A 16,308-nucleotide genomic window follows, 5' to 3' on the forward strand; every position below is an offset into this window, starting at 1 on the left:
GTGGTTGACTATTTCTTCGTCTATTATTGTTTTCTGTCGCTTTTCTTCTGTGGGACATTGCATGGATATTGTCTTGGTGTGCAGCTTTAGAGCGGTGAAGTAATGGTCTGCTACTTTGCACTTTATGACTGATGCAGTGTAACTATTTGGTGGTGCTCGGACGTTTATATGATCTAGACAGGAGGCAGTGATAGTATTTCCGAATATTTCTTCTCTAGTACATGATGTTATTGTTGGTATTAGATTATACATGGATAGTGTGTCTAGGTATTGTACAGTGTTGATTTGGTTTTCAGTTGCAATATTTATGTTTATGTCGCCAATTATCATTAGGTGTTCGGTTGAGAATATTTCTTGGCTTGAAAGCCAGCAATTGAGTTCGTGCAAGAATTTTATCATGTTTAGGTTTGGTGGCCTGTAAATAGCATTTAGTATTATGGGATGCTGTGTATTCGTGGTATTAATGATTTCGAGGCAGAGGGTTTCAGCATGCTCAAACTGATAGGCCGTTTCTTTTGCTATTAATTTTTGTTTGATAAATATTAATATTCCACCCCTCTTTTTGTTTGGCGGCATGATCTATGTTGTTGGAAAGCCTGGAATTTGGAAAGCAGTCGCTTCATCATTAGTTATGGATACTTCTGTAAGAATCAATATATCAATAATATCAGTGTAATTCCTCAGATAAGCCTGTAATAATAACCAATGTTTTCGGATGCTTCTGATGTTAATATGCAAGATTGAGAGACCTCCCGCTTGTACTGTGTTTTGTTTCCATGCATCAAGTGATTCGAAAGTACAACTACTGATGTATTCTGGTGTAATTACATCTATCTGATGGTTCACATTCATGTTTGTTTTGTTGAGATCTTCTTATTGAACTAAGTTGGAGTCTTTTGTTTCACTCTGGCAACCTGTCTATATCTTCCGAGCTTTTTATTTGTATAGACTTTAAAGTCTGTGACTTTCTCAAGAATATTTTGCCGTCTTTGATCCATAAAAATTGATACTTTTTTCTGTTTTTTCTTTTCTTCAAAAGAAAAAACAGAAAAAAGTATCAACTTTTTATTTTCTACAAAAGATTCTGATTGAAAGGTGTTAAATACTACTCAGATAGAAAGATTGGCGTATTGTCTTGCGATGCATTTAAATCCTTGACTACTGTTTTTTTCAGTCTGTATATAATAATAATAATAATAATAATAATAATAATAATAATAATAATAATAATAATAATAATAATAATAATCTCAAAACAATGCGAAATGTGTTATATGTTTAAGTAAGAAAACTTCATATGGTTATCTGCTGGTTATGCGAAAAATATTGTGCATGACGCCAACTCTTAAAGCTAGCAGCTCTATAGGTAATCACTATTGTATAAACAAACACAGACCACTCAAACATTTTATTTTTTCCAACAATCTCTAGGTCTCTTTAAGTTCAAAAAAAAAAACAGGTTGTTTACTCTTGATCTCGTGCGGATTTTTTTTTCGCCCTCAAAACCAACCTGCAATTTACAGTTACAGGGTACATCATGCTACCTAGACAACAAACAACTTAGCATAGTTTTGTATTTATGTTTTAATGTCACTGACCTCTATTGAAGTAGACATAGAAGTCAATATAATTCGCCAGAAGTGGAATACATGAATACGACATATCATTAATTGGTTTAAACTTATTTGAACCGGCATCGTTAAAATGTCTTTGTTAAAAGTCAAATCAGTGATTCGTTGGTTATGTCAAGTGCAAAATAGAAAAGTCGACTTCATGATGGTCTTCCGGGCACTTGTTTGAAGAAAGCATTCTGGTGTTGTACATTCGCTCAACAGGATACAGATGCCTTTGGGTGATATAAAGCCTTGTTAAAAAACTACTTAAAATGAGATCGGTGCTCCAACTAACAAATTAAATACCAATGCAAACAAAAAAACCTGTATATTTATTATTCCATTGTGCAAAATATTGGTTTACATTTCAGATCGCTTCCTGTTCTTTTTCTCTTGAGTTAGTCTACTTTTAGTGCAAGAAAGTAGAGACTTTGGTCTGAAAACTCGGGTTGTGAACCTTCGCAACCTGGGAAAAATCGATCATAACACGCATCTGTTTCAGATAGCAACACCAGTTAGGATTACTAGCACGATATGGCGGTACTGTGCTTTCGACGCCCGTAAGTAGGAACGGATTTACGCATAAGATAGACAAGCTATAGCTTAGGGCCTCACATCACAAGGGAACCTCCATCTGAATATAGATAACTTTACTCGAATAAAATTTACTCAGTAAAGGAGGGCCCTCCCCCCCTCTTAAAATTTATATCTTAGGGTCACAACATCCTTAAATTCGGCTCTGCTTATAAGTCTAAACAACTTCGGTAGAGGTGAACTCAGAGACCGGCATCTAAACATTAGAGCTAAAAGAGTTTCCGGGTATATAATATGATGTCTGTGATGGTCAAACCGTTTTTAATGTCCCTCCACACACCATCTAACATATCAGGGTTCGAAGCCACTGCTGATGTAATATGTTGTCCTTTATCATGCCGTGTACTGTGTGTGTGTGTGTGTGTGTGTGTGTGTGTGTGTGTGTGTGTGTGTGTGTGTGTGTGTGTGTGTGTGTGTGTGTGTGTGTGTGTGTGTGTGTGTGTGTGTGTTGTGGATTCCCAGACTGCTGGAATTTGAGAGTAGATTGACAAGCTGTAATTGTAGTGACAGTGACGTATGTGGTGTTGAATCATCGCGAACCATTGCTTATCCTATACTCGAATATCACATTCCAAATTATGAAACTCCAACAGTCTTTGCATTCTTCAATAAAATGTTATACAGTTTCGAAGTTGTTTCATTTCAATGTAGACAGAGACAGCCGATATCTTTTTATTATAGTAACATATATCACTTTTAAAAATACCGAAAACAAACAAAAATGTAATAAACATGGATACAAATAAGAATAAAAACAGGTAAATCTGATTTTTTTTGTAGTTTTATTGGCAAAATTTTCATTGATACATTTTAAACTTATTTCTTTACTTTTCTTTAAAAAAAATTCTATAACTGAGAGGGAACTGTCATTTTTTTTTTCGAATTTGCACAATCTTCGAAAAAACGCAAAAAATCACTTTTAATTAAATTAGCGTTAACGGTTTTTTTTTATAATGCAAAAGAAGCAAATCAAATAGCTTCTTCTTATTTATTATTTCACTGATGTCGATTTTTAGGTAGTACTTTAAATTTGGGCTTTTTTTCAGGAATAAAAATCCTGCTGCCTTCGTATGAGATCGTAAGTTGAAAATCCATGATAAAGGTCTTCGCATCTTAGACGGAGTCACATCTCGATGTTTCCATCACTTTTTTGGAAATCGATAATCAGCTAGTGTCGTCTCTACTTCTCACAATCACCGAGCTTGGGTGCGTTTCCAATTGTGCTAGATAAGTGGCAATGTTCCTAATACTTACCAGTTAATTTTGTACTAATTAGTTATTTTCTGAGTTGCAGGGTTAAAAATCCAGCTTCCTTCTTTCCGGTAGTATCCTACTGAAAACTGAAATAAACTGAAAACTAAATAAACTGAAACTTTTAAGTTTCAGTTTATTTGGCTATAAAAAATTGATGGATCTACAGTATAAGATTCTCAGTATCCATTAAGGCAGAGATGTCCCAGTAATGATATTAGAGATTCGACTAGACTCGGACTTCTAATGCTTTTATTCTGCAAGCAAAGCCGTCAGCAAGAGATACTACAAAAATACAGAACGGAAAATATAATTAAACAAGAGAAAGTGGGGAAACGTTAGAGAAAATAAGAGTCAAACCGGGAATAATGAAATTTGTCATTAGAAGTAGACGACCACAATGGACTTCAGGCGATAAGCAACGTAAATCTGTACGTTGATATGTTATCGACGTACAGATCTACAACGTAACTTTTGAAATTTGTTGAAGGAAATAAAAAGAGAATATTAGTTACTTCGAAAAAAAAACTTTATTTTAAGATTTATGCAGCATATTCATTTTCCATGTAGATGAGTTCGTATAGAAATTGGGTAGGATATATATAATTTCTTCTCGACGAAAACAAATCTTAAAAACTGTAGAATCAATGCCCTCTTATTTCACAAAGCACCCTCCATTTTTACGTGATATGTTAGTGAATGAATTAAAAAAAAACAATCGGAAAAAAATTTTCATATATAAATTTATACGATTTTTTGAATTTTTACAGAAAAATCATGGGATATTACTATCTGGTTGTTAAACCATAATAATAACAACAAAACATTCTAGCGATGATAGAAATGGATGTGAATTAAGAGAGATGCACACAAGGTGGATATCCCTGAATCAAAGTTAAAAGAGTAAGGAAAGAACAGAGAATAAGAACAAGAGGTATTCCTGGAAACCGTACATAAAAATTGCCCTGAGTAGGATAATGGGGAGGACATCTGCATAGGGTCACGTAGGTCTGAGCGTTTCCTAGTATGCATATTAGACAATGATCGAATGCGTAAGGTGTGGCATGACTGGCAGTGTGACGGTTAATTTAGACGTCACGCGATGAGTATTTGAATAGACATTGTCCAGGACAAATGATTTCGGTAAGAGATATTCAGTTGTGTGGTGAGAGACAGGCGTAACTAACAGAGAAATGCTTCAAGGCAGGAGGTTGGACGAAAGCTAACCAAACAATGGACCACAGAAGCCCTACTACGAAAATTGTGAATGGGCAGGGGATTTAAAGGTCTCAACTACCTCACCGTAAGGACCAACCAAAAGATCAGATACGCTGGGTGAAAATATTAAGTATTCTTTATAATCATTGCGATAACGTTGCCCTACGTAAAATTTTTTTGGCAATTTCTTTTTTAAATTCTGGATGTTTTTTTTTTTTTTTGATGATGTTCTTAGTCGATTCCAACAAAAAATGGCCGTTATTATTTTTTATATTGTAATTTTAAAATAATTTTTTTTTTTGTTCTTTTAAATGCTTTAAATGATAGTTCTACTGTTGTCCTGTTTCTAATATATATATATATATATATATTGGATAGGCTCAACACAGGAATTAGGATAGGTGGTAGATTGATCAGTAATTGAGGTATGCTGATACCGTACTCCTCTGTAATGACAAGGAAGTCAATCCTAGCAAGACAAACATTACGGTTCTCACAGAAAATATAAACAAGGAAGCTCTTGAGAAACAAGTGTATCTTAATGGAGAAGAAAGAATAGAGGAAGACAGCAAGTTTGAGTACCTGGGATCCATTATTAATGTGAAGAATTGCTGTTCAGAAGACGAATGGCTAAAACAACAGTCAGAGACTTGTCTAAAATCTGAAAGGATCTATCTCCATGGGAACAAAGTTGAGGATTTTAGATGAAGTTGCTTTTCCAACAGCGACTTATGAATGTGAGACTTGGAACCTAAAGAATTCAGATAAGAAAAGAATAGTTGCTTTGGAGATGTGGTGTTATAGAAGGCTGTTGAGGATATCATATACTGAAAGGCATACAAATGAATGGGTGTTAGAAAAGATCAGTAGAACTCTAAGGCTCCTTAAGGATATTGATAGAAGAAAGTTAAAATATTTTGGACACATAGAAAGGATGGAAGAAGGACTTCTTAGAACAGTAATAGAAGGTAAAGTTCCTAGAAAAGAAGAAGGGTAGACCCTCTCTGAGATGGATGTATAATGTGTGCGGAGTAACTGATCTTCAAAGAGTTGAAGCCTCCAGAAAAGTATACAACAGGACTACATGGCGAGAACTGGGGAGTGTGGTACATCAAGCATCCGAGTGATCATACGCCATCTGTGGATGTCCAATGAATAGATGAATGAATATATATATATATATATATATATATATATATATATATATATATATATATATATATATATATATATATATATATATATATATATATATATATATATATATATATATATATATATATATATATATATATATATATATACGTACAAGAGATGGATGGATGGTGTGTGCGGAGTGACTGATCTTCATGTACGTGTGGATGTACAGGGTGTCCCAAAATTCACGCAAGATTTAAATTTAGCGCAATTTGTGCGGTAAAGTGTTGCCAACGAGAAAAAAAAAAGACATCGTGACAGCTGACAGTTCAGGGTTATTAAAAATGACCACACACAGCGAAGAGAGTTCGTTGAATGGATTATGGAACAACAATAAGTGGATGCTTATTTTTCGAACAAAATCATCTTCAGCTATGAGGTTCATTTTCATCTTGATGGCTTCGTTAATCGACAAAATTGTCGCATTTGGGGTTCAGAAAATCCACGAGTGATTGTTGAGAAACAAATGCATCCACAGCGTGTCACTGTTTGGTGCGGATTTTGGGCTGGAGGCATCATCGGTTCATTCTTCTTCGAAAATGCGGCTGGTAAGGCAATAACAGTTAATGGTGCTCGCTATCGCGACATGATCATCCAGTTTTTTGTGCCTAAATTGCAAGATATGGATGTGGACGACATGTGGTTTCAACAAGACGGTGCCACATGCCATACAGCCCGAGAAACAATTCAATTACTGTGTTGAGTCATTTCCTGGTCGTCTAATTTCCCGTTTTGGTGATCATAATTGGCCGCTCAGATCATGTGACTTAACGCCATTGGACTTTTTTCTTTGGGGTTGTTTGAAGTCTAAGGTTTATGCCAACAAGCCCACGACCACCCACGCCTTGAAGGAGGAAATTGAGCGCTGTATCAACGAAATTCAGCCACATTTATGCAAAACGGTCATGGAAAATTTCGACAAAAGAGTGCGTATGTGCCAGCAAAGCCGTGGAGGCCATTTACCCGATATGCTATTCCATGCATAACCCTATACTATATACTTTATGAATCAATAAGAAATTACAATTTTTAATTAAAAACCTGTGTTTTCTATCAAAATTACTTCTTGCGTGAATTTTGGGACACCCTGTATATCCACACGTACATGAGCACACTATTTTCTGTATCTGAGGCATCTGTCATGTTTAACCACAGAATTTCTGTCTTTGTGCTCTAAGTCATTGTCATTCATCTCGTTGTCAAACCTATTTCAAAACTGCAACCATCAAGAAGTTTCTTAAGATCGCGAAACAGGTGGCAATCGCAAGAAACTATTAAGACTATATGAGGAAAACTGTAATGTTTCCTGTCTAGAAAAAAAACAAAACTAAAATAGTTTTGTTTTTTTTCTAAAAAAAAAAAAAAAACTATTTTAGTGACGTCTTAAAAGCCATGATGTTAAGCTGGCTTCAACATGTGATCATAAATTATAAATAGTCGCATTAGTTAATGAAAATTCATAGGTTAATGAAAAATTATCATAAACTATACTTTTTACAGAAAGTGTAAAAAGTATAGTTTATCACCTTTAACGGTGGAATTTTCTTCTGAAAATGTGTATCTGCATGGGTAATTAAAATCAAGCGAAGACATATACTAATCAAACGCAGAGTAAATGCAATTTGGTTGCGTCTTGCAAATGCACGTATTGCACCGTCGGTAGAGCCGGCCCTGCTGTCTAGAATAAGTCCATAAGTCTTCCGTCTGACAAACTGTGCGTCACTGATGCAGAAGAGCAACCCTCAAAGTAGTTCCGATTGTTTCTTTTTTCAATGACGTTCATGAACATGTTCCAGAGAACAAGGCATCGCTGGTGATTATCCCACTTTCCACAAATTTTACAAGCAGTCTTTGATTATACCAAAAGAGGCTGTAATAGTCATTACTTTAACTGGTTGGGGAGGGAGGTTAGGGAAGCCTTAAGACGTTGGAATGTTTCTATTTGGTTGACAATCCCTTTGTTTCTGGGACAATGAACCTGCTTTTCGTTTTCCGTTACGATTCCGTCGAGATTATTTCCTTCGCAGTATACTGTTGAAGTCTGTCGTGTTTTACTCTGTGTCAACTTCCTAGTTAAACGCGAACTATTCGCTGTAAGACATATATTCCATGCCAGAAGAAATTTAAATTGCCTATGGACCATAACAACTAATGCCAAGATACCAGTATATTCTTTAATACATTTTTACAATTTTTAATATGTGAACAGAAAGTCCCATATTAAAACATAATTATCTGACACCTAGATGGCGTAGTAGACATTTCCAATCAGGAAGATATATACTTCGAAAGCGGAAGTAATATTTGTACTCGAGAAGGTGGTGTTGATAATTGTCACGTAATAATATTACTATATTATTACGTGACATCTTCAAATAAGCACTCCACACCACAAACGCCACCGTCTATTCATTTGTAATTTCTAAACATTACACCAGTCAAGTGACAAGGTACACATAAAATATGAGCCAATAAACTCTGATGTCATCGGGAAAGTAGAGCATACTAACACTTCCTGAAACTTTACATTCTTACCAGATGAGTGCGTTTTTCTTATAAATTTTCGCCCTTGTAATGACGAAAAGCTGTGCTCTCTTCAAATTATCCCAAACAACCTCTTTCATTTCATGTTCAGAAATTCTATTTTTATCGAGTGAGCTACACGAAACAGCGATAGCGCCATGCACTATCAACGCCATCTGGCCAAGTAATCTGAAGATGAATGCTTGCAACATCGGTCTTGTACCATTTGTGACTTAACCTTTGTTCAGGACATACAAGCGTGCCGACCGTTCACGCCGAGGTCGCCGCAAGAATGCGAGGCAGCCGTGAAGTGCCGCGGGCAGGTGAATTGATCGCCAGCCAGTGACAGCAGTAGTGTCTAGACAGAGTCCGTCTGACGTCTGCTAGCCGCGAGCTGTGATTGGTTTTATTTAGCACAGTCTAGACGGGCAGGAAGGAGCTGACGGCGGCACTGAAACAGTGTTATTATGGCAGGCAGGCAGCCGCTTAAACAGCAATCTTTGGTCAATGCCATCGTGCTGTAGTGTTTCATGCTAGATCGCAATGTTTCTCCTGAACTTTCACGAGTGAAGTGCCCTGGCATTTGTCTCTCCATTTTCAAGAAAAAGTGGGGATTGCCCTCTTGACCCTGATGCCTAAAAGACTTAGTCTTCCATGACAGGTGGGTGAGCATACCAAAGATTTCAATGGCTTCGAGAAATATAATTGATTTTTGTCGTCACTCGTCGCATTCTCCCATTAAACGATAAGCCTTATTGGATCTGTTGTGTATTTGTAGCGCACTGCAGTGAATTTTAATAACGTAATCTTAATAGTAGAGAAGTTGAAGAATATTATAATGTGAGAAGAATCAGTAACACCCAAATTCGAGGCAAAAGAAATTCACTTAAACTAAGATACAATATACACGTACTGTAGAACATAAGCGAGTGTACGTAATCTAGATGCAAGCCCAACTGACACTACACAATACGACAGAGGTCAGTGCAGAATAACAAACTGATACTGTCCAATATCTACCAAAATTAAAGAAATCAAGTAATATTCTGAAAGTGAATTACTGGCGTATTCGCGTATACATTTGAGATACATTAAATTTCGCCAGTCTGTCTTTGCATCACTGTTTAAGAGATTGATATTCAACAATAAAGAAATAAAACTTCCGACATTTTCCGATACACAGAAAATTAATATATCATAAGTTTCGCAACTAATTAATAAATAATTGTACACATTAAATCTGTACTTCCAAACTGCATAACAAGCATGAAGCAACATTGTCTTTTGATGTGTGCCGGAAGGAGAAAGATAAGTCAAACATTGCTTATTTAAAGTATGCATTTGTATTTACACGACTTGAAGTACACTACCTTTAACTTTAACTGGATATATCCCAGTTAAAGAAAGAGTTAATAACAGACACGTTTATTATTAAATGATCATACCTTATTAAATTATATGGTACTGCACAGAGCCCAGTGGGTGGAGGAGGGGGGGGGAGTAAACTCACGTTTTCTCATTAACCGGTGTGGATATGAAAGAGGGGGTATGAATTGTCATGTTCCCCCAAAGGACCCAAACATTGGAATATTAAAAAAAAAAAAAAAAAAAAACCACTAACATTTAGCTAAAAACGAAAATTTGTATATAACAAGGATAGAGGATTGCATCTCGATAATATGTTAACATAATGATTTAAAATCTTTGTAGAAATGAATAGATTGAGGTTTGTGAGTTGCAAAAGTTGGGATAAGGGATATGATAGAAATATTTAAGTCACTAAAAGGTTGTTATAGGATTAATATATAGGATTTCAACATTTGAAAATTGAATAAAAGTGTGGTTAACAAGGGTGTGAGGATTAGATTTTTCCCTTAGAAAGCGGTGAATGAGTGGAATTGGTTACCAGAATCAGTTGTATAATGTGGGTGAGTCTTCGGACTTCATGGAGGTATAACAAATAGAAAGACAAATTGGCCCCTTATTATTATTTTTTTTTAAATCTATATTTTTTAAGAAATCTCTTTGGTTAGAGCCGGCGTTTTTTCATAAACCCAATGAGTTACAGAGGCTCTAGAAAGGACATGCAGTAGTTAGAAGAATGTCATGCTCGCAAAGAAGTCAAAATAGTTTAAATTAGAGTGTCATATTTGTAGCTTTCTGTTTTTCCGCCGTGAACTGTCGTTAGTTCGATTCAGTTTTAATTTTCATGAGAGTTCTTTTAAACATTCCACGTTTTTCTATCTTAGCAGACTCGTCTTTTCTCATGGTTTTAGGGATCTCGATTTATTATTTTAATGAACAGTTTCAGGCTACTTTAGTGTAGTATGGGATCGCAAAGAATGTTGAGATTAGAGCCCCAAAATTTTAAGAGTACTGCATCTTAGTATTTATTAATTTAATCCAGTTCACGACGAAATGTTTATGTAGGAATAATTAAACATAATATTACATTTGAACTTAAAATAAAGAGCCAATAGGCTTCATTTCGGCGATGTAACATTATTTAAATGAAGGGGATATTAAATCCCACATTATTTCAAAGCCGAATAAGAAACTTAAAGATAGGAATCAAAGAGTTTCATGCCGAATATATCCAACTATAAAAGTTTCGGCGGATTGTAGCGTAAGCTAAAGCACATAGTTCAACACTAGGGCAACTCGTTGCAAAGGTGGAGAAAAGATCTGATCACTATTCTTAGTATTGCCCATAATGTAAAACACAACTCCTAGGAGATGTATGATGTTATACATTATGGTGGAAGGTGACTACTCATACCGGTTTTGACATTTATTGAGGTCTCATCAGTGAGTAGGTACACCAGGTAATACTGAGGTTATAGCGAAGAGAACCTTCATGTACCTTGCTATACGAGTTGTCAAAAAGGTGCACCCATAAATTCCTTAAAATAAAGAGCCAATAGGCTTCATTTCATTTGAAACCTGTTGCCCGTAGTACTGTATTAGCGCTTACACACATTCATAAAGCCACACAACTTATTACAGGAGTCCAAACGGGCTACAGACCTCCATCAATATAAAGTTAAACAACGGTGATCCCAGAACAGAACTGGGATACAACTGCTGGTCAATCTTCTGTGACATCGCTCCTTATACACGACTGAGTGGCGTCTACCAGCCAATCATCCATGTATTCCATGCTGTCAATTGACTATCCACTCGATTCTACTGTTTCCAATAATTTGTCTTGTGGTATTCTATCGAATACTTCTGCAATGTTATTGAAATGAGAGGCCTTTCTCTAACAAATTCATGCTGCCCCCCCGGCAAGATTCCTGTTCTTATCATTAAGACTGCATGGAGAGACTATAATCGGTCTCTCCAGCTCCTTCGCCTTCATTCCTGAATGTCCCTTATGCAATGGTACTATTTTTCCCCTCCTATCACCCATCAGGGATTGTTCTTCATTGTCAGATTCTTGTTAAATAACCAAGTCAAAGACACTTATTCCCTTTTGTACATTTTCTCTTAAATGCACTCCGCAATGCCCCATCCACCTCAGTCTTATTAACTTCCAGGTTATTTAAATTTCAAACATTCTACTTTTTATGAATGTGTTCTATTCTATTTTGCATTTGTAAAAGCTGGATATATGAATATATCCAAAATCGTAATGCTTGATCACTAACTCTGCTACTTTTCCTAAAATATCTTTGCTTGGCGATTTCGAGGCTGGGGACGCCATTTTTAAATGACACTTCTTTTTTTATTTATTTTACAAACATTTCATTTGTACACATACAATTCCACGAAGAGGAATGCCATCTTACTTATTAAACTTTAGATTAGTTTTGCATCTTATATTTACCTTCTTCTTCTGGGTTTCGCGTGTTAGGCAATTGTTTACATGTAACGTCTTCAAGGGTTTAAAAATTCTTCTGCCCGTGTCCTCCTGGGGCTTCCTCTTGATCGATGTTCGTTCGGTTTATATTTCCAGGCAATATTTGGCCATCTGTCCTGATTCATTCTTTCATTCTTATATTTTTACCAAATGCATTATTTTTTTCCAAAGTAAAATATGCTAAAAATTTTAGTTGATGATCTTCACATTTGTAGTTTAAAATGTAGTTAATTCCAGTATGAAGCGTTTGCTCTATACCAAGTGAATTAATTAATTTTTTTGTTTGTTTGTTTGTTTCAAGTAAGAAGCTAGATGATATGGGAGTTGAAAGTCAATTTTCTGTCCAACAATATGCCAAGATATTTGATCTCAGACTGCCAAGGGATCTCTGTGTTAAACAGGAGAACGTGTCCAGTAGGAAGCATTGATCTTCTGGCGAACAGTATGGCTACGCTTTTCTGAGAATTTATTTTGAGTCGCCATTTGGTGAAATATTGTTCAATTATCAGTAGATTTTCCTGCAGTCTTTTGATTGCTAGGTGCGGTTTTAAAGATGTGGCTAATATCGCTGTATCATCCGCATATAAAGTTTTGATAGATGATAGTGGGTTGTGCGGCATATCACACATATAAATGGAGAAAAGAATTGGTGCCAGTAGTGATCCTTGTGGGACACCAGTCAAGATGCGTTTTTGTATGGAGAGTGTGGCATTTAACTTAAGTTGCATGCGCCTATCATAGAGGTATGATCCGATCAGGTGAAGCACTTCCAATGATATTCCAGATGTTATCATTTTATATAGCAAGCCGTAGTGCCAGACTTTCTCGAATGCACTGGCTGTGTCAAGGAAAACAGCCCCAGTGCATTGACGCCAGTTAAATCCCATGGTAACATATTCCAGTACTGTGAAATTGTCGGAATCCAAATTGCTCCTCAGGAAGAATGTTTAATTTGTGCACTAGTTCTTGGAGTCTAGTGAGAATGACTTTCTCGGCAACTTTGCCTAGGTTAGAGATGAGGCTAATTGGTCTGTAGTTTTCAGGTGATCGCGGGTCTTTTCCAGGTTTATGGATTGGGGTTATATCTGCTAGTTTCCAGTGGAAAGGAAAATATTTGTAGTGTATGATGGAGTTTATAACGTTAGTCAGATGTACAATAGCTGTGTGGGGTTGTAGTTTTATCACCCTGTTTGTGAGTCCATCAGGTCCAGGAGCCTTTTTGTTTTTAAGCTTCTTGATTGTGTCGTATAATTCTACAGGTGATGTGGATGCAATTTGATTAGAGTATGTGACAGAAAGTTTGAGCAAAGATCTGATATGTCGATGAACCTTGTATATGTGATTGAAGTCGAGATGATCATATGAGGGTTTGAATTGCTTTTCTAGAGATGTTACTATTGCCTCAGCTTTGTCTGCGTCGGTATGGATAAGGGCAGTATCTGTTTGGAGAGGAGGAAGAAGTTTAGAAGTTTGTTTTTATTCTTGATGTTTTTGATAAGATTCCATATGGAGTGATTGTCAGGAGAGATAGAATTCAATTTTCCTTCCCAAATTTGATTTCTGTGCGCTGTGAGGGCATCTCTAACTGCAGAGTTGCATCTGTTCAAGATTCTTTTATCTTGAGGTGCTCGCGTGTTGTGATATCTTTTTCTTGCTCTGTTCTTTTCTCTGATCAAGTTCATAATGTCTTCTGGCAAGTGGTTAGATCTGGGGGGTAGTTCTGGAAAAAGTTACTGCTGCAACGGCAGTGTTGATTTGTTTAGTTAGATCCTTTATAGCTGTTTCAATTTCCTCTGTGGATTTAATCAATGGTACAGGACCAATATATTTTGGGAATACTTTGGATAGCTTATCCCAAGGTATATGGGAGTGTGTGTGTGTGTGGGGGGGGGGGGGAGGTTATCCTGGTTTCCCAGCTTTAATAGAACGGGATTGTGGGCAGATGAAAGATTATTTAGAGTCACTACACTGTATTGGAGTCTTACATTCTGTAGGATAGTTATGTCTAGTACATCAGCCCGACCGTATGTGTTGTGATGGGCAGGCACTGTGGGGCCTGCCACAACCACATTTTTGGATCCAGAGTAGTTAGCGAGGATGTGACCATTTTTATTTTTGGAACGGCTATTCCAGATAGGATGCTTGGCGTTTAATCGACAGCCATGATGACAGGCTCTCTGTTGATCAGTACAGCGTTCAGATCTGAAAACAGTAATGTTTTTTGCGGAGGATTATATGCTGCGAAAATCTTTAGTTTGCCCACCGTGCATGTGGAAATTTCTATGCATGTAATCTCAAGATTAATCGTGGATGGAATATTTATAGTGATGATTGATGTAATTTTTAATGTAAATAGCAGTGCAGCCTCCTCTGCAGGATAATCCGTCAGTTCTGTACATCTGGTATCCATTTATTTTGGGATTATCTGATGGTCGGAGATGGGTTTCATTTATCAAGGGTAAATCTGGCTGACGCCTTTGGGCGAACTCCCGGAGCACCAAGATTCTACCTCTTAATCCGTTCGAATTCTATACTATGATCTGTAAGGAATCTGGTTTAATTTTATTTCTGTTCATGAGTGAGCGCTGCGATAATGACCCGTGTGTCCTTTAGAAATCTATTTGTAGAGCATGGTGAGGGGCTGGATCTGCTAAAATCCAATAGCATATTTGCCAAGAAAGAGGTAATGATAGCCGTCAGATTTGGATGTGATTTTGGCTGTTCCAGGGATGTCTGTTTAGGGCGAGTTACATCCGCATATATGTCCTAGATTGTTGTTTCTGAGTTGTTCTTTTAGAGGTAGAGGCCTCAGATTTCAGCAGATGGGCTTCTGACCCTCTATGTTGATCTTTAGGAGGCTGTGAAGTAGTCTCTGATGTAGGTGTGCTAAGAGAGGAAGAGTATGTTTCTTCTTCTGGTTTTTCTATTTCTTGGATTGTGCACGCATCCTCTGTAGTTGGCAGTGTGAGGACCGCCACAGTTGGCACATTTAGCCGGGGTGGATTTTGGCTTAGAGCATGTATTTGTTGGGTGGCTGATCCCACATTTTAAGCATTTAAATTCAGCCTTGCACATTTTCTGGGTGTGACCAAACTTCTGACATCTGTGGCATTGCCCTGTTGAAGCCCTTTTCCTTAATGGTTCTATAGTGTTTTCAGTCCACAGATGGACGTCAGATCATATATGTGCTTGTAGGTTTGACTGATCTCTACTAATACCAGTGGCATTGGAGTCCTGTCTCTCCTGGTCATTCTGCTGACCTTTACGGGTGGTAAATCTTGCTAGTGTAGATCCGCAGTAATTTCTTCTGTGGAAACATCTTCAGATACACTTCTAATCACTACCTTGAGGTTTTTTTCTGATCCTAGTGAAAAAGTGTGGTACTGAATACCTCTGGTATTCAATCCAGAGGTTAACCGTCGATAATCCATCACTGTCCTGGGTTGGATTTTAATACAGTCTGTGACATTCTTCACTTGGCTGTATGAGATCTGTAAGTTGTACATCGTAGTCCTTAGCGACATCCATTTATTCTTTTCACGTAGAATAATCGGGAGTATCTTTTCCCGGATAGAGACATCTTCTTCCATTTCATCCGCATTGGGTGGTTCAGAGGCTGCAGTTTTGCGTTTTTGCGAGCGCGAGCCTCCTGATAATCGGTGTGGTCAGTAAGGGGATTATCCTCAGCAGTTGTTGCTATTTCGCTAGCGCTGTCTTGAAGAAGTTCTAAGAGCTGAGAGTCATCTGTATCAACTTCTTTTATTTCATGAACTACAACTTTTCCTGGCCATTTTGTGTGAAGCAGATTGCCTACGTGTTTAAATATTGCCAGAAGCTGTTTAAAATTAAGTTCTTCGTACGGTGCATCCATGGTTAGACCCAAGCCTTGTTCTGTAGAGCAGGACATGACTTTCCCTTTCCACAACAATAAGTAGACAGTTTCTAATGAAGTAAATAAAGCAATGAAAATAATGGCGATACTAATGGCAGTAGGCCTAGCGTATCGCCCTTGTTTTGAAATTTGTTGACTTACCTAGTTAGCTGATTCTT

At 37.0% G+C, this 16,308-nt stretch overlaps 1 protein-coding gene across 1 annotated transcript in view; it reads left to right on the top strand.

Moving 5' to 3' along the window:
• Positions 1 to 8,671: 8,671 nt before the first annotated feature.
• Positions 8,672 to 16,308, top strand: part of LOC150103527 (low-density lipoprotein receptor class A domain-containing protein 4-like) — a 282,835-nt gene continuing 275,198 nt past the window's right edge. The window contains exon 1 of the mRNA XM_090398264.1: positions 8,672 to 9,057. Coding sequence (XP_090254390.1) covers positions 9,051 to 9,057 — 7 coding nt within the window. The 5' untranslated portion in view covers positions 8,672 to 9,050. The remainder of the gene's footprint in view (positions 9,058 to 16,308) is intronic.

Source organism: Typopeltis vanoorti, chromosome 9 (genome assembly GCF_054136105.1).
Source record: "Typopeltis vanoorti isolate ZY-2024b chromosome 9, IOZ_Tvanoo_1.0, whole genome shotgun sequence".
In the NCBI taxonomy this organism is placed as follows: domain Eukaryota; kingdom Metazoa; phylum Arthropoda; class Arachnida; order Uropygi; family Thelyphonidae; genus Typopeltis; species Typopeltis vanoorti.